The 19,127-nt window shown below is 52.4% G+C and overlaps 1 protein-coding gene across 4 annotated transcripts in view; it reads left to right on the top strand.

Moving 5' to 3' along the window:
- The window catches only part of KIAA1755 (KIAA1755 ortholog), a 166,799-nt gene that overhangs the window by 143,420 nt on the left and 4,252 nt on the right, over positions 1–19,127 (top strand). For 3 of the 4 annotated variants that reach the window (XM_069952015.1, XM_069952013.1, XM_069952012.1), the window contains exons 13-18: positions 171–1,156; positions 2,973–3,222; positions 4,606–4,695; positions 9,047–9,268; positions 15,924–16,094; positions 17,904–18,081. In XM_069952015.1, the coding sequence (XP_069808116.1) occupies positions 171–1,156; positions 2,973–3,222; positions 4,606–4,695; positions 9,047–9,268; positions 15,924–16,094; positions 17,904–18,081 (1,897 nt within the window). The remainder of the gene's footprint in view (positions 1–170; positions 1,157–2,972; positions 3,223–4,605; positions 4,696–9,046; positions 9,269–15,923; positions 16,095–17,903; positions 18,082–19,127) is intronic. The other variant, XM_069952016.1, reaches the window with a different exon arrangement.

The following is a 19,127-nucleotide window of genomic DNA, read 5'->3' as shown; positions in this document are numbered from 1 at the left end:
CAGTGGAAACAGCCCTGGGAGCCTCCAACTTCTGCAGCCATCACTAATCAAATGCCGCCCGCTCAGGTGTGGATGGACAGGAGTAGGCTCGAGTGGCCCTCATCTCCACCTCTGGACAAAATATTGTTCAAGTGTCCTAGATGTAATTGTTGGGCGATTTTATCCACCAGGTCACACAGCTCACCATGAGCTGCAGCCGCTACGTGGGCCAGCTGAAGATAGCGGAACATAGGCTTTACCAGCCGGAGACCCAGCAGTGCCTGGAGACCTACCTGCAGAGATTGACCGATGAATTGTCAGATGACAAATTCCAAGAAATGAAAGAAGAATCCTACAGCCTGAGCAGCTGCCGAGGACTGGCTGTGTGGAACGAGACCTGGCTGAGATGCCAGGAAGCCAAGGAACTTCTAGAAGAAACTCTGGAGAAGTGTAAGGATGAGCAAAGTGCAGCCTTAGCCTGGCACAAGGAGGCCACGTTATCTTCTAGTGTCAGTAAAGGAGAAGACACAATGGGGAACTTCTCAAGTGATGTTGCACAAGGAAGCCGAAAAGAGGAGGAAGAATTCCGGCCTCGGGGGAGCATGAGGTCAGCAGAATCCACCATTATTAACTGCTGTAGTTTCGGCCTCCATGCTGGCTCCATGGGTCTGTTCCTGAAGGCATCAAGAAGTCAAAGAAACGCAAGAGCAGCCAGAGAAACTATGATTTCTCAGGGATGTTCTACTAGTGAAGAAACCAAAAACAGCAATGGGTGTGACCCCGAGAGCACTGAGCTGATGGCCCAGAACTCCAACAATGAAGCTCTAGAGATCTTACATACTCCCAGTCCAAAGCTTCCAAGGCCGACCCCAGCGCAGCCATCCTCTGCAACAAATCCCGACCACTTCACATGGGCATCGTATGGCAGGGCCAACAGCGATGACTCCAGTGTACTGAGTGACAGCAGTAAAGTGAAGCAGTCGGGTAGACGTTGTGTCCTCTCTAGGCATGCCAGCTTCTCCACAGGAGACTCAGCTTCCCACTGCTCCTCAGACAGTTCCTCCGCTGTATCTCCCTTACTACCAATGGAACCACTCACCTCCCGTATGCCCTGGATGAGGAGAACCATGACGGACTCCTCTAGGGACAATGACTGGACTGCAAAGTTTAATTTTGCGTAAGTAAGCCGTAACATCGGGGCAGATTCCCAGGAGATTATCCGACCACATTGGTCCCAACAGAGACACAAGGAATTTAGGAAGGTGTCAAATCTGGATGGTTAAGGGTAGATTCACACGTACCGACTCGCAGCGTTAATAACGCTGCGAGTCGGCTAGGTCCTGGCAGATCACTCTGAATTACCGCTGCGTGTATGTAATTCTGCCGGCCGCTTAACCCCTTCAGCTGCCGGCCGGCTCCCGCTCCGCATACAGTACCTGTCCTCGCTGCACGGGGTCCTGGGGTACTGCTCTCCCGCCCGGCCAATCAGTGTGTTGCCCTGCTGCAGCCACTGATTGGCTGGGTGGGAGAGCAGTACGCCGGGACCCCGTGCAGCAAGGACAGGTAATGTATACGGAGCGGGAGCCGGCCGGCAGCTGAAGGGGTTAAGCGGCCGGCAGAATTACATACACGCAGCGGTCGATGCTGCGAGTTACCAGCGAAATCCGCTGCTGATCCAGTACTGTGAATTTGAATGGGTCCGCTGCGTGTATGGGACTCGGCCCCTTTAACCCCTACGCCGCCGGCCGAAATCCATGTGTTATAGCCATGTGTTATAGATGGGCGGTATTATGTCCATGTGTTATAGATGGGCGGTATTATGTCCATGGGTTATAGATGGGCGGTATTATGTCCATGTGTTATAGATGGGCGGTATTATGTCCATGTGTTATAGATGGGCGGTATTATGTCCATGTGTTATAGACGGGCGGTATTATGTCCATGTGTTATAGATGGGCGGTATTATGTCCATGTGTTATAGATGGGCGGTATTATGTCCATGTGTTATAGATGGGCGGTATTATGTCCATGTGTTATAGATGGGCGGTATTATGTCCATGTGTTATAGATGGGCGGTATTATGTCCATGTGTTATAGATGGGCGGTATTATGTCCATGTGTTATAGATGGGCGGTATTATGTCCATGTGTTATAGATGGGCGGTATTATGTACATGGGTTATAGATGGGCGGTATTATGTCCATGTGTTATAGATGGGCGGTATTATGTCCATGTGTTATAGATGGGCGGTATTATGTCCATGTGTTATAGATGGGCGGTATTATGTACATGGGTTATAGATGGGCGGTATTATGTCCATGTGTTATAGATGGGCGGTATTATGTCCATGTGTTATAGATGGGCGGTATTATGTCCATGTGTTATAGATGGGCGCTATTATGTGCATGTGTTATAGAAGGGCGGTATTATGTCCATGTGTTATAGATGGGCGGTATTATGTCCATGTGTTATAGATGGGCGGTATTATGTCCATGTGTTATAGATGGGCGGTATTATGTGCATGTGTTATAGATGGGCGGTATTATGTCCATGTGTTATAGATGGGCGGTATTATGTCCATGTGTTATAGATGGGCGGTATTATGTCCATGTGTTATAGATGGGCGGTATTATGTCCATGTGTTATAGACGGGCGGTATTATGTCCATGTGTTATAGACGGGTTGTATTATAGGCAGGTATCACTGTATACATCCTGTCCTATCACTGTATACATCCGGTGCTATCACTGTATACATCCGGTGCTATCACTGTATACATCCCGTCCTATCACTGTACATTGTAGCCGCCATGCAGTGTGACCAGTGTCAGTGCTGCCGCCATGTAACCCCGTCCTTAGAGAGGTATACAGACAACCAGTCCCGTAATACCGCCAGACCTGGAGCTTAGTAACCATGGTGCACGACAATCTGGAGAATCGGTGAGTATATATGACATATTATCCCGTGACGCTTCATCTCTCCTTCCTTTGCAGTAAGCTCCATCGTATAATGGAGGAGCTGCTGGCCTCGGAGAGAGACTATGTCTGCTCCCTGGGATATGTTCTCTCCCACTACCTGAGTGAGATGGATCAGCCGGATCTCCCTCCGGCCCTCCGCGGACAGCACGCCGCCATATTCGGAAACCTGGAAAAACTCTATGAATTCCACAGCCATATCTTCCTGCAGGAGCTGACCGGCTGCCGGAGGGACCCGAGCCACGTGGGCCGCTGCTTCCTGAAACACGTAAGAGACCGCCAGGATACGGGTACAGTATATCCGAAGGTTATAGGTGATGGCGGATAATCGTCTGATCCAGGGGTATGACTGCCGGGACGGCTACTGATCCTGATAATAGGGATGTCATTGTCCCCAGGAAGAATGGGGTGATCAGGGGCGTAGCTAGGATTCATGGGGCCCCATAGCAAAAAAACTCCCCCCCCCCCAACCAGCATACATATATACTCACTCTCGTTCTCCCAGACCTCAATGCACGGGTGACGTCACTGGTGCGCTGGGGACCCGGGGGAATAAAAACTACTGGTGGATGTCTGGGGGGGTTGGTGTGGCCAGCAGGTGCCCAAGGGGCCAGTGGATGTCCAGGGGTTGTAGGGGTTCTGGTTCATCTGGTGGATGATTGGGGGTGTGGGGCGGTGGCCTGGTGCGTCCAGCAGGTGTCCAGGGAGCGGAGGGCGGTGGTCTGGTGCATCTGGTGGATGTCTGGGGGTGTGAAGCGGGGGCCTGGTGTGGCCAGCAAGTGTCCAGGGAGCGTTGGGTGGTGGCCTGGTGCAGCCGGTGGATGTCGGGGGGGGGGGGGGGGGGGGGGGGCGGGGGGGCAGGGGGCTGGTGCGGCCAGCAGCTGTTCAAGGAGCGGAGGGCGGTGGTCTGGTGCAGCTGGTGGATGTGTGGGGCGGTGGCCTGGTGCAGCCAGCAGGTGTCCAGGGAGCGTTGGGTGGTGGCCTGGTGCAGCCGGTGGATGTCGGGGGGTTGGGGGGGGGATAGGGTGCTGGTGCGGCCAGCAGGTGTTCAGGGAGTGGAGGGCGGTGGTCTGGTGCAGCTGGTGGATGTCTGGGGGTGTAGGGTGGTGGCCTGGTGTCGAGCCAGCAGGTGTCGAGTAAGCGTTGGGTGGTGGCCTGGTGCAGCCGGCGGTTGTCGGGGGGGGGGGGGGGGTTGGGGCAGGGTGCTGGTGCGGCCAGCAGGTGTCCAGGAAGCGGAGGGTGGTGGCCTGGTGCGGCCAGTGGATGTCTGGGGGAGGTGCTGGGGTGATCTGTACCATAGATTGGAGTAGGAACCCCTACCGCACAGGCCCTGTAGCAGCTGCATGGTCTGCCTCCATGGTAGCTGCACCAGTGCTGCAGATGTATGGCCCCATAGACAATGAGGGGAGTGACAGCTCTACACCCGGGGGGCTCTATACTTGGGGGACTACATTGATTCTAGCTATGTCCCTGTCCTCAGGATAAGTTGTTGGGGTCCCAGTAGTCACAAAGGGAATACCCCTTTAAGGATCACCTGACCAGCTTTACGGGGATCACCACTAAATTCTGTGTCCTATTGGGAACAGAATCTATTACATACATTGGTTACCTTCCGGCTTCTTCCGTTGACGTCTGATGTTTTATGTTACAGAAGGAACAGTTTGGACTTTATGCTTTTTACAGCAAGAATAAACCTCAGTCCGACCAACTCCTCCAGGATCAGGGAGCCGCGTATTTCAAGGTACGGTCAGGACTCCGAGATGGAGGGTAGAAGTGTCAGGTAGCAGATGCAATAGAACTTATTTTACATTGTTTTACCTCCTATGAATGGGGCCACTTACCTCAGGGCTGATGCACAAGGGCAGGGACTCCTGTCAAAGACAAGTGTCCCTGCTCCTGTACACACTGAGCTGTGAGGCCTACCCTGTAACCTGTATACTGAGATGTGAGGCATTCCTTGTATACTGAGCTGTGAGGCATACCCTGTAACCTGTATACTGAGCTGTGAGGCATACCCTGTATACTGAGCTGTGAGGCATACCCTGTATACTGAGCTGTGAGGCATACCCTGTATACTAAGCTGTGAGGCATACCCTGTAACCTGTATACTGAGCTGTGAGGCATACCCTGTAACCTGTATACTGAGCTGTGAGGCATACCCTGTACCCTGTATACTGAGCTGTGAGGCATACCCTGTATACTGAGCTGTGAGGCATACCCTGTATACTGAGCTGTGAGGCATACCCTGTATACTAAGCTGTAAGGCATACCCTGTAACCTGTATACTGAGCTGTGAGGCATACCCTGTAACCTGTATACTGAGCTGTGAGGCATACCCTGTAACCTGTATACTGAGCTGTGAGGCATACCCTGTACCCTGTATACTGAGCTGTGAGGCATACCCCGTATACTGAGCTGTGAGGCATACCCTGTATACTGAGCTGTGAGGCATACCCTGTAACCTGTATACTGAGCTGTGAGGCATACCCTGTACCCTGTATACTGAGCTGTGAGGCATACCCTGTATACTGAGCTGTGAGGCATACCCTGTATACTGAGCTGTGAGGCATGCCCTGTAACCTGTATACTGAGCTGTGAGGCATACCCTGTAACCTGTATACTGAGCTGTGAGGCATACCCTGTACCCTGTATACTGAGCTGTGAGGCATACCCTGTATACTGAGCTGTGAGGCATACCCTGTACCCTATATACTGAGCTGTGAGGCATACCCTGTACCCTGTATACTGAGCTGTGAGGCATACCCTGTATACTGAGCTGTGAGGCATACCCTGTAACCTGTATACTGAGCTGTGAGGCATACCCTGTATACTGAGCTGTGAGGCATACCCTGTATACTGAGCTGTGAGGCATACCCTGTATCCTGTATACTGAGCTGTAAGGCATACCATGTATACTGAGCTGTGAGGCATACCCTGTATACTAAGCTGTGAGGCATACCCTGTAACCTGTATACTGAGCTGTGAGGCATACCCTGTACCCTGTATACTGAGCTGTGAGGCATACCCTGTAACCTGTATACTGAGCTGTGAGGCATACCCTGTACCCTGTATACTGAGCTGTGAGGCATACCCTGTACCCTGTATACTGAGCATTGAGGCATACCCTGTATACTGAGCTGTGAGGCATACCCTGTAACCTGTATACTGAGCTGTGAGGCATACCCTGTACCCTGTATACTGAGCTGTGAGGCATACCCTGTATACTGAGCTGTGAGGCATACCCTGTACCCTGTATACTGAGCTGTGAGGCATACCCTGTATACTGAGCTGTGAGGCATACCCTGTATACTGAGCTGTGAGGCATACCCTGTATACTGAGCTGTGAGGCATACCCTGTATACTGAGCTGTGAGGCATACCCTGTACCCTATATACTGAGCTGTGAGGCATACCTTGTATACTGAGCTGTGAGGCATACCCTGTACCCTATATACTGAGCTGTGAGGCATACCCTGTACCCTATATACTGAGCTGTGAGGCATACCTTGTATACTGAGCTGTGAGGCATACCCTGTACCCTGTATACTGAGCTGTGAGGCATACCCTGTATACTGAGCTGTGAGGCATACCCTGTACCCTGTATACTGAGCTGTGAGGCATACCCTGTATACTGAGCTGTGAGGCATACCCTGTATACTGAGCTGTGAGGCATACCCTGTATACTGAGCTGTGAGGCATACCCTGTACCCTATATACTGAGCTGTGAGGCATACCCTGTATACTGAGCTGTGAGGCATACCCTGTACCCTGTATACCTCACACTTACCATTCCCCAGGCACAGAGCTGATCATCAGCATTTACCTGTAGCCGACATGACATCAATTCATTCATCTGTAGTAGGGGTAACTTGGATAGGGTAACATGGTGGGGGCATGTATAACTGGGCCACTTTACCTTAGTCCCTAGCACAGTGACTCTTTGTCTCTGTTCACATTGGGAGGATGTTATGGTTAATACCTAGGCTGCACATGGAGCCCAGACAGTCAGTAACCATAATAATAAGCGTATTATGCCATATCCATGCCATGGAGGTGTCATGGAGGTGTCATGGAGGGGCCATGGAGGTGTCATGGAGGGGCCATAGAGGTGCCATGAGGAGGCCATAGAGGTTCCATAGAGGGGCCATAGAGGTGCCATGGAGGTGTCATGGAGGGGCCATGGAGGTGTCATGGAAGGGCCATAGAGGTGCCATGAGGAGGCCATAGAGGTTCCATGGAGGGGCCATAGAGGTGTCATGGAGGTGTCATGGAGGTGTCATGGAGGGGCCATGGAGGTGTCATGGAGGGGCCATGGAGGTGTCATGGAGGGGCCATGGAGGTGTCATGGAGGGGCCATAGAGGTGCCATGAGGAGGCCATAGAGGTTCCATGGAGGGGCCATGGAGGTGTCATGGAGGGGCCATGGAGGTGTCATGGAGGGGCCATAGAGGTGTCATGAGGAGGCCATAGAGGTTCCATGGAGGTGCCATGGAGGGGCCATAGAGGTGTCATGGAGGGGCCATAGAGGTGTCATGGAGGGGCCATAGAGGTGCCATGGAGGTGTCATGAAGGGGCTATGGAGGTGTCATGGAGGGGCCATAGAGGTGTCATGAGGAGGCCATAGAGGTTCCTTAGAGGTGTCATGGAGGGGCCATAGAGGTGTCATGGAGGGGCCATGGAGGGGCCATGGAGGTGTCATGGAGGGGTCATGGAGGGGCCATGAAGGTGTCATGGAGGGGCCATAGAGGTGTCATGGAGGGGCCATGGAGGTGTCATGGAGGTGTCATAGAGGGGCCATGGAGGTGTCATGGAGGTGACATGGAGTGGCCATGGAGGTGCCATAGAGGTGTCATGGAGGGGCCATGGAGGTGTCATGGAGGGGCCATGGAGGTGTCATGGAGGGGCCATGGAGGTGCCATGAGGAGGCCATAGAGGTTCCATAGAGGTGTAATGGAGGGGCCATGGAGGTGTCATTGAGGGGCCATGGAGGTGTCATGGAGGGGCCATGGAGGTGTCATGGAAGGGCCATGGAGGTGTCATGGAGGGGCCATGGAGGTGTCATGGAGGGGCCATGGAGGTGTCATGGAGGGGCCATAGAGGTGTCATGGAGGGGCCATAGAGGTGTCATGGAGGGGCCATAGAGGTGTCATGGAGGGGCCATAGAGGTGTCATGGAGGGGCCATGGAGGGGCCATGGAGGTGTCATGGAGGGGTCATGGAGGGGCCATGAAGGTGTCATGGAGGGGCCATAGAGGTGTCATGGAGGGGCCATGGAGGTGTCATGGAGGTGTCATAGAGGGGCCATGGAGGTGTCATGGAGGGGCCATGGAGGTGACATGGAGTGGCCATGGAGGTGCCATAGAGGTGTCATGGAGGGGCCATGGAGGTGTCATGGAGGGGCCATGGAGGTGTCATGGAGGGGCCATGGAGGTGCCATGAGGAGGCCATAGAGGTTCCATAGAGGTGTAATGGAGGGGCCATGGAGGTGTCATTGAGGGGCCATGGAGGTGTCATGGAGGGGCCATGGAGGTGTCATGGAAGGGCCATGGAGGTGTCATGGAGGGGCCATGGAGGTGTCATGGAGGGGCCATGGAGGTGTCATGGAGGGGCCATAGAGGTGTCATGGAGGGGCCATAGAGGTGTCATGGAGGGGCCATAGAGGTGTCATGGAGGGGCCATAGAGGTGTCATGGAGGGGCCATGGAGGTGTCATGGAGGGGCCATAGAGGTGTCATGGAGGGGCCATAGAGGTGTCATGAAGGGGCCATGGAGGTGTCATGGAGGGGCCATAGAAGTGCCATGAGGAGGCCATAGAGGTGTCATGGAGGGGCCATAGAGGTGTCATGGAGGGGCCATGGAGGTGTCATGGAGGGGCCATAGAGGTGTCATGGAGGGGCCATGGAGGTGCCATAGAGATGCCGTGGACATGTCATGGAGGGGCCATAGAGATGCTATGGAGGGGCCATGGCCTAATGAGGGGCCTTCATCAGGTGACCTCTCTGAAAGCTCCTCCAAGATTACCTCACTTTACGTCTTGCTGCGCTGCGCTCCTCCATCACGTCTGACCTCATTCATGAACGTGTTTCTGTATTTCAGAGGAAGCAGCAGGAGTTAGGAGACAAGATGGACGTCTCCTCGTATCTCCTAAAACCCATCCAGCGGATCAGCAAGTACAGCCTGCTCCTGCAGGACATGGAGTGGGAGTGCAAGGGGCAGAGTAACCGGGAGGCGGAGCTGAGGGCCGCCCGGGAGGTGGTCCGCTTCCAGCTGCGTCACGGCAACGATCTCCTCGCCATGGACGACATCCAGGACTGTGACGTAAGACGATAACGATTCCACCCATCATGGGCGAGATTAACATGTGGTGGTGGTGGGATAGAAATGAAAGTTATACAGATTTGTAATTTACTTCTTTTTAAAAATCTCCAGTCTTCCAGTACTTATCAGCTGCTGTATGTCCTGCAGGAAGTGGTATATTCTCTCCAGTCTGACACAGTGCTTTCTGCTTCCCCCTCTGTCCTGCTTCCCCCTCTGAAATAATTTAGTTTTTATTGAATAACCCCTTTAATAAAGTCACTGAAAGACACATATACCCAGGTAATAGTCAGACATCCCTGAGCACAGGCCCAGCAGGGATCCCAGTAGGACACTGCGCCATTCCTAGATCACACGGCCGCGGCTGCCACCCAGACACTTCTCAGTCCCTTCCTTCCGCACTAATGTTAGTCATAACTGAGTTTAACCCTTTCCATGCACCAGCTACCATGGCGCCTCCCTCCGCTTCCTTATATTGGCCATGTGGCCGTTGTTTCCTGCTGCAGTCTCCATGCAGATATTGCTGCCTTGTGGTTCATTCGCATTTAGTTCTGCAGGATTTGCTTATGTCCCCTTGAAGGATGGTGAAAGACGGCCGCAGATCGGTGACGGACAGGTTGTAAATTCCTGTGAAATGTAGCGCGGAAGATGTAATATCAGGAACGTCCAAGCATTTATGGCTATTAGAGGTAAAGTGGATTAGCGTCGTCCGAGAGGGGACGTTAGGGAGAGCGAGACGTTTGAGCGCTGGGAGTAACAGCTTGGAACGCAGGCCCGGGAGGAGGAGTGAGATTAATCACATACCGGCAGCCATGGAGCGGGACACGGCCGGGACGTCACACAGGGACAAACTGCCCGAGTACATACAGGCAGCCATGGAGCGGGACACGGCCGGGACGTCACACAGGGACAAACTGCCCGAGTACATACAGGCAGCTATGGAGCGGGACACGGCCGGGACGTCACACAGGGACAAACTGCCCGAGTACATACAGGCAGCCATGGAGCGGGACACGGCCGGGACGTCACACAGGGACAAACTGCCCGAGTACATACAGGCAGCTATGGAGCGGGACACGGCCGGGACGTCACACAGGGACAAACTGCCCGAGTACATACAGGCAGCCATGGAGCGGGACACGGCCAGGACGTCACACAGGGACAAACTGCCCGAGTACATACAGGCGTCCGTCATCTACAACGTCCCAGGGACAGGGACAAACTGCCCGAGTACATACAGGCGTCCGTCATCTACAAGGTCCCAGGGACAGAGACAAACTGCCCGAGTACATACAGGCGTCCGTCATCTACAACGTCACAGGGACAAACTACCCGAGTACATACAGGGAGCCATGGAGCGGGACGCAGCCGGGACGTCACACGGGGACAAACTGCCCGAGTACATACGGACGTCCGTCATCTACAACGTCCCAGAGACAAACTGCCCGAGTACATACAGTGGCCGTCAGCTACAACGTCCCAGGGACAGAGACAAACTGCCCGAGTACATACAGGCGTCCGTCATCTACAACGTCCCAGGGACAAACTGCCCGAGTACATACAGGCGTCCGTCATCTACAACGTCCCAGGGACAGAGACAAACTGCCCGAGTACATACAGGCGTCAGTCATCTACGACGTCCCAGTGACAAACTGCTCGAGTACATCCAGTGTCCGTCATCTACAACGTCCCAGGGACAGAGACAAACTACCCGAGTACATACAGGCATCCGTCATCTACAACGTCCAAGGGACAAACTGCCCGAGTACATACAGGCATCCATAATCTACAACGTCCCAGGGACAGAGACAAACTACCTGAGTACATACAGGCATCTGTCATCTACAACGTCCTAGGGACAGAGACAAACTGCCCGAGTACATACAGGCGTCCGTCATCTACAACGACCCAGCGTCCCTACACCTGTCACCTGGACCCGGCATCCCTACACCTGTCACCTGGACCCGGCATCCCTACACCTGTCACCGACGTCCCTACACCTGTCACCTGTCACCGGCGTCCCTACACCTGTCACCTGGACCCGGCATCCCTACACCTGTCACCGGCGTCCCTACACCTGTCACCTGGACCCGGCGTCCCTACACCTGTCACCTGGACCCGGCATCCCTACACCTGTCACCTGTCACCGGCGTCCCTACACCTGTCACCTAGACCCGGCATCCCTACACCTGTCACCGACGTCCCTACACCTGTCACCTGTCACCGGCGTCCCTACACCTGTCACCTGGACCCGGCATCCCTACACCTGTCACCGGCGTCCCTACACCTGTCACCTGGACCCGGCGTCCCTACACCTGTCACCTGGACCCGGCGTCCCTACACCTGTCACCGGCGTCCCTACACCTGTAACCTGTCACCGGCGTCCCTACACCTGTCACCTGGACCCGGCGTCCCTACACCTGTCACCGGCGTCCCTACACCTGTCACCTGGACCCGGCGTCCCTACACCTGTCTCCTGGACCCGGCGTCCCTACACCTGTCTCCTGGACCCGGCGTGTCTACATGTGTCACCTACATGTGCTGTTTTACCAGAAGTTTTTTATCGGTACGTTGTGAGCTTCAGAGAGAGAACATTTTTACCGCCCACACAAAATATAAGCTCCACAATTCCCTGTAATTTGTTGTAATCCTGGCACTGGGATGGGGAACCTGCCGCCCTCTGGCTGTTACTAAACTACAACTCCCATCATGCCTGGACAGCCAAAGCCTGATGGGAACAGCTGGAGGGCGGCCGGTTCCCCATCCCTGTCCTTGCAGTATGGTGAGTATTATAGGTTTCATGATATATATAACTCTATTCCCATCCTAGGACACAGAAGCACAGGAGCCGCGTAGAATAAGATACAACTTTTATTCTTCCAGAGTCTTCTATCGCTCCCGCACATCGGTTTTACCATCGGTTCATCAGGGTTAGGAATCAGCCGCATCGGGGTTAGGATCCGGCCGCATCGGGGTTAGGATTCAGCTGCATCGGGGTTAGGATTCAGCCGCATCAGGGTTAGGATTCAGCTGCATCGGGGTTAGGATTCAGCCGCATCGGGTTAGGATTCAGCCGCATCAGAGTTAGGATTCAGCCGCATCAGAGTTAGGATTCAGCCGCATCAGAATTCAGCCGCATCGGGGTTAGGTTTCAGCCGCATCGGAATCAGGATTCAGCCGCATCGGGGTTAGGATTCTTCCGCATCGGGATCAGGATTCAGCCGCATCGGGGTTAGGATTCTTCCGCATCGGGATCAGGTTTCAGCCGCATCGGGATCAGGATTCAGCCACATCGGGGTTAGGTTTCAGCTGCATAGGGATCAGGATTCAGCCGCATCGGGGTCAGGATTCAGCCGCATCGTTGTTAGGTTTCAGCCGCATAGGGATCAGGATTCAGCCGCATCGGGGTTAGGATTCAGCCCCATCGGGGTTAGGATTCTTCCGCATCGGGGTTAGGATGCAGCCGCATCGGGGTTAGGATTCAGCCGCATCGGGGTTAGGATTCTTCCGCATCGGGGTTAGGATTCAGCCGCATCAGGGTTAGGATTCAGCCGCATCGGGGTTAGGATTCAGCCGCATCGGGGTTAGGATTCAGCCGCATCGGGGTTAGGATTCTTACGCATCGGGGTTAGGATTCAGCCGCATCAGGGTTAGGATTCAGCCGCATCGGGGTTAGGATTCAGCCGCATCGGGGTTAGGATTCAGCCGCATTGGGGTTAGGATTCTTCTGCATCGGGGTTAGGATTCTTCCGCATCGGGGTTAGGATTCAGCCGCATAGGGATCAGGATTCAGCCGCATCGGGGTCAGGATTCAGCCGCATCGGGGTTAGGATTCAGCCGCATCGGGGTTAGGATTCAGCCGCATCGGGGTTAGGATTCTTCCGCATCGGGGTTAGGATTCTAACGCATCGGGGTTAGGATTCAGCCGCATCGGGGTTAGGATTCTTCCGCATCGGGGTTAGGATTCAGCCGCATCGGGGTTAGGATTCTTCCACATCAGGGTTAGGATTCTTCCGCATCGGGGTTAGGATTCAGCCGCATCGGGGTTAGGATTCTTACGCATCGGGGTTAGGATTCAGCCGCATCGGGGTTAGGATTCAGCCGCATCGGGGTTAGGATTCAGCCGCATCGGGGTTAGGATTCAGCCGCATTGGGGTTAGGATTCTTCTGCATCGGGGTTAGGATTCTTCCGCATCGGGGTTAGGATTCAGCCGCATAGGGGTCAGGATTCAGCCGCATCGGGGTCAGGATTCAGCCGCATCGGGGTTAGGATTCAGCCGCATCGGGGTTAGGATTCAGCCACATCGGGGTTAGGATTCAGCCGCATCGGGGTTAGGATTCTTCCGCATCGGGGTTAGGATTCTTCCGCATCGGGGTTAGGATTCAGCCGCATCGGGGTTAGGATTCTTCCGCATCGGGGTTAGGATTCAGCCGCATCGGGGTTAGGATTCAGCCGCATCGGGGTTAGGATTCAGCCACATCGGGGTTAGGATTCAGCCGCATCGGGGTTAGGATTCAGCCGCATCGGGGTTAGGATTCAGCCACATCGGGGTTAGGATTCAGCCGCATCGGGGTTAGGATTCTTCCGCATCGGGGTTAGGATTCTTCCGCATCGGGGTTAGGATTCAGCCGCATCGGGGTTAGGATTCTTCCGCATCGGGGTTAGGATTCAGCCGCATCGGGGTTAGGATTCTTCCACATCGGGGTTAGGATTCAGCCGCATCGGGGTTAGGATTCTTCCACATCGGGGTTAGGATTCTTCCGCATAGGGATCAGGATTCAGCCGCATCGGGGTTAGGATTCTTCCACATCGGGGTTAGGATTCTTCCGCATCGGGGTTAGGATTCTTCCGCATCGGGGTTAGGATTCTTCCTCATCGGGGTTAGGATTCAGCCGCATCGGGGTTAGGATTCAGCCGCATCGGGGTCAGGATTCAGCCGCATCGGGGTTAGGATTCTTCCACATCGGGGTTAGGATTCAGCCGCTATTTTTATCAGCCGGTACAAACGCTTCATATAAGAGAGAATGAAAAGCTGCGGAAATCTTCTATTCCCGCAAAGGAGCCGTCTCTGGGGACTGATCGGAGGGAGAATTAGATGTTCCTAATACTGTGTGCAGCACAATCCTTAAAGGGAACTCCTCATCACTTTCATGCTGCCTGAGCCCTTAGTTATCAGGGCGATTCTCCCCCTCCCCCACATCAGCCTTTATGGATGGATCTCTGTATAGGGAAATGTAACAACCAAGGTCTCAGGGCAGGAAGAAGCAATCGGGGGCCGCCCTAAATGCCAAGTGCGGGCAGCATGAAAGTGATACCTGCTCTCCATTGTGTCAGGGCTCTGAAAACATATGTTTTCTGGGCAAAATGGACTGATTGACGGAGTGCAGAGCACAATGGACCCTGTATGTATCGAAAAGATTGAGCTCATAGAGATGTATACGGTGCTACAGTATATACACAGGACTATCTCCCATCACATAGCCGCCAGATGGCTCTGACCTTCCCATCAGCCCCGTGGTCTACAGAGCACCTTATATATACAGGAACATGAGTTATTCCAATATCCAAAGGCAATGAGTAGATCATGGGTGAGGGCCGGACCCCTGGTACCTGCACAGTCCAGAGAAAACAAGTCCCCTCCCCCCGATAAATGGGACGGCCGCACACGTGTCCTCTCGGCTCCATTCATTCTCTAAGGAGATTTCATCAAACTGGTCTTCTAGTTGGTATCCTCCATAGTCACAGACGTCTATCCTATGGATGACCAGGGCCTTGGAGAGTGCAAAGAGTCAGGGTAGAGAATAGGAGGTGGCAGGCAGCTGGGATTCTGAGCAATGGAGGCTCCCAAGGTGGCAGCAGTGGAGGCTCGAGAGGTGGCAGCAGTGGAGGATCCCAAGGTGGCAGCAATGGAGGGTCTCAAGGTGGCAGCAATGGAGGCTCCCAAGGTGGCAGCAATGGAGGCTCCCAAGGTGGCAGCAGTGGAGGATCCCAAGGTGGCAGCAATGGAGGGTCTCAAGGTGGCAGCAATGGAGGGTCTCAAGGTGGCAGCAATGGAGGGTCTCAAGGTGGCAGCAATGGAGGGTCTCAAGGTGGCAGCAATGGAGGATCCCAAGGTGGCAGCAATGGAGGGTCTCAAGGTGGCAGCAATCGAGGGTCTCAAGGTGGCAGCAATGAAGGGCCCCAAGGTGGCAGCAATGGAGGGTCCCAGGGTGGCAGCAATGGAGGGTCCCAGGGTGGCAGCAGTTACCACCTTCCATCCATGCTTCCATTCACTGTGTCCCTTACGTGTTGGTTCTGTCCTTCAGGTAACCGGTAAAACTCACTGTTTTTTTATGGCAATTTTGCACAAATCAGGACATGATGACATTATCTGTCCTGTACTAGAACTCCACTCTAGTGCCGCCATAGTTACAGTGGGGTGGGGGGCCCAGGCTTGGTGAACAGCCCCGGGCCTATGGTAAATCCGCCCCTGCATGGATACCTGTGGTAGCTGTAATAATCTGCTTATACTTCTCTCAATCAATAGGAGGATGCGAGGGAGCGGCCATGACAGCTGGGTGACACAGGAGGCCCCTGACCGCCCAGACATCTCCATAGAGTCCTATGTGATGGGGTCACCTCCACTTCACCTTCGTCTTCTCTATATCAATTTTTTAGGTTAACCTGAAGGAGCAAGGCCGCCTGCTGCGTCAGGGAGAGTTTGCCATCTCCTACAGGAAGAAGAAGTGTCTGCGGAGGGTCTTTCTCTTCGAGGATTTGATTCTTTTCAGCAAAACCAAAAAATCTGCATCAGGAAAAGAGATCTATGTGTACAAGCAGTCCTTCAAGGTAATGTCCATGGTCCCTCACCGCTGGTATACACGGCATCATATACACATCATATACATGGCATTATATACACATCATATACACATCATATACACGGCATCATATACACATCATATACATGGCATCATATACACATCATATACATGGCATTATATACACATCATATACACATCATATACACGGCATCATATACACATCATATACATGGCATCATATACACATCATATACATGGCATTATATACACATCATATACACATCATATACACGGCATCATATACACATCATATACATGGCATCATATACACATATACATGGCATCATATACACATCATATACACATCATATACACGGCATCATATACACATCATATACATGGCATCATATACACATATACATGGCATCATATACACATCATATACACATCATATACACGGCATCATATACACATCATATACATGGCATTATATACACATCATATACACATCATATACACGGCATCATATACACATCATATACATGGCATCATATACACATCATATACATGGCATTATATACACATCATATACACATCATATACACGGCATCATATACACATCATATACATGGCATCATATACACATATACATGGCATCATATACACATCATATACATGGCATTATATACACATCATATACACATCATATACATGGCATCATATACACATCATATACATGGCATTATATACACATCATATACATGGCATCATATACACATCATATACATGGCATCATATACGTATCATATACATGTCATTATATACACATCATATACACGGCATCATATACACATCATATACACGGCATCATATACACATCATATACATGGTCCCTTACCGCTGGCATACAAGGCATCATATACACCATATATTTGTCATCATCTTATGTTTTAGCCATTGGGGTTAAAATCCAGCGACGAGTAGCTCTATTTTTTCTCATTATGTAACTTGTATACAGTCTTTTCAGCAGTTTTCTCCTCTGCAGACTCTATCCCTTATTTTCAGTTGTCTCTGAGCTGGAGCCTATCCTCTATGATGTCTCCCATACTGCACACAGAGAAGAGGGGATCCTGCTCTTCTGTCTCTCTATACCTAATAAGCAGTAACAGCAGCATGGAGGACATTATAGAACAGTACTGAGCAGGAAAAGCTGATGAGATCCTCTACTCACAGTAATGATAGTCTCGGGCAGCATATATCTATGATCCCTTGTTGAGCTGCTGGTCTGTAAAGACAAGACAGAACTGTATTATTTAGCACAGTGAATAGAAGGTTGGGGAGGGGGAGTAGCCAGATTAAAGGAGATACAAGCATTTTTCTCTGATAAGATATATTACACAATTTCCTACATCTGTTTGTTCTATTGATGTGTGCAAAGTTTATTGAAGTGACTGTGTAAGCATATCCCAGGCAGTATCGTGGCTATCATCATTCTGGATGACCATTGTCAGTGGTAAAGTCACATGATTGGTTTACCTGGAATCTTTCTCTGTGAAGGTCTCTGATCTCCTCCCACTAGGAGGACGAGGTCTCGAGAACCATATTCATGAGCATCATCTTGTCTTTTGCATATGAAATAGTCCCTATACTGAAGTCCAGGACAAGATAAATACTCATGAGTCACACTTTAAGGGAACGTTCACACAATGTTCTCTGAGGCAAAGATACGTCCGTTGCGTGAGCATAGCCTAGAGTAGCTCTAGCCGAATAACGAAGTCTTACCGACCAGAGTAACCGGTTGGATGAATCACCTTCCCATTTTTGTTCCCATTAGACGTCTGAGATCGGCCTCACTCACACCTTGGGAGGCAGCGGACTCTGTTTTGAGATCTGGTTTCGAAGACGAAAGTTGGAGGACACGTATACTTTTCAGGCTGCCTCTCCCGATGTCAAGGAGGCCTGGACTGGGGACCTGCAGAAAATTCTATGGGACCAGGCGATCAAAAATCGAGGTAAACTATGTGAAGACTATATCGTGTAGCCAGTGGCATTGCTACCATAAGGGCAGACCACGCCACTGCTCTGGGGCCTGTGCACTAAGGAGGCCCGCAGGCCATCATAAAATGACTGACAGAGCAAGAAGCCATTGGCTCCCCGCCCTGCCAGTCTCTACTGGCCAAAAGCAGCATTGCACCTCTAGGGAGAGGATTTATGGGGCCCTGTACAGTTATTTGCTATGGGGCCCCATAAATCCTAGCTGCCCCCCACATGTAGCCATTGAGGAGGAGGATTGTACCGGGGCTCGGAGGAGTGTACTGGGGCTCGGAGGAGTGTATCGGGGTTTGGAGGAGTGTACCGGGGCTCGGAGGAGTGTATTGGGGCTCGGAGGATTGTGACGGGGCCTGGAGGATTGTACTGGGGCCCGGAGGATTGTACCGGGGCCCGGAGGATTGTACCGGGGCCCGGAGGATTGTACCGGGGCCTGGAGGATTGTACCGGGGCCTGGAGGATTGTACTAGGGCCCGGAGGAGTGTACTGGGGCTCGGCGGAGTGTACTGGGGCTCGGCGGAGTGTACTGGAGCTCGGAGGAGTGTACTGGAGCTCGGAGGAGTGTACTGGGGCCCGGAGGATTGTACCGGGGCTCGGAGGAGTGTACTGGAGCTCGGAGGAGTGTACCGGGGCTCGGAGGATTGTACCGGGGCCCGGAGGATTATACTGGAGATGTTTTACTGGAATAAATATAATTTGTCATTTGTGGACGTGCGGCGTATGACAGCGAACCGCTCTCTGACATGTCGCAGCTGTATTTAGCACATAAGCAGCCGAGCGTATGCGGCAGGAGAAGTGAGTGGGAGGGAGCGCAATGTTCTGTAAGTAATGGAGGGGGGGGGGATGTACCGAGGGGCAGATATATATATATATATATATATATATATATATATATATATATATACACTGTACAATAATATCTGACAATGGACATGACTGTTCAGAATCTCTATAATAACAGTGTTAACCCTTACTGGATGGGTGAATCCTTCATCTCATAGTGATTCTC

This window comes from Dendropsophus ebraccatus, chromosome 14 (genome assembly GCF_027789765.1).
Source record: "Dendropsophus ebraccatus isolate aDenEbr1 chromosome 14, aDenEbr1.pat, whole genome shotgun sequence".
NCBI classification, from domain to species: Eukaryota; Metazoa; Chordata; class Amphibia; order Anura; family Hylidae; genus Dendropsophus; species Dendropsophus ebraccatus.
The sequence above is the reverse complement of the archived record's forward strand: the minus strand, read 5'-3'. Positions and strand labels throughout refer to the sequence as shown.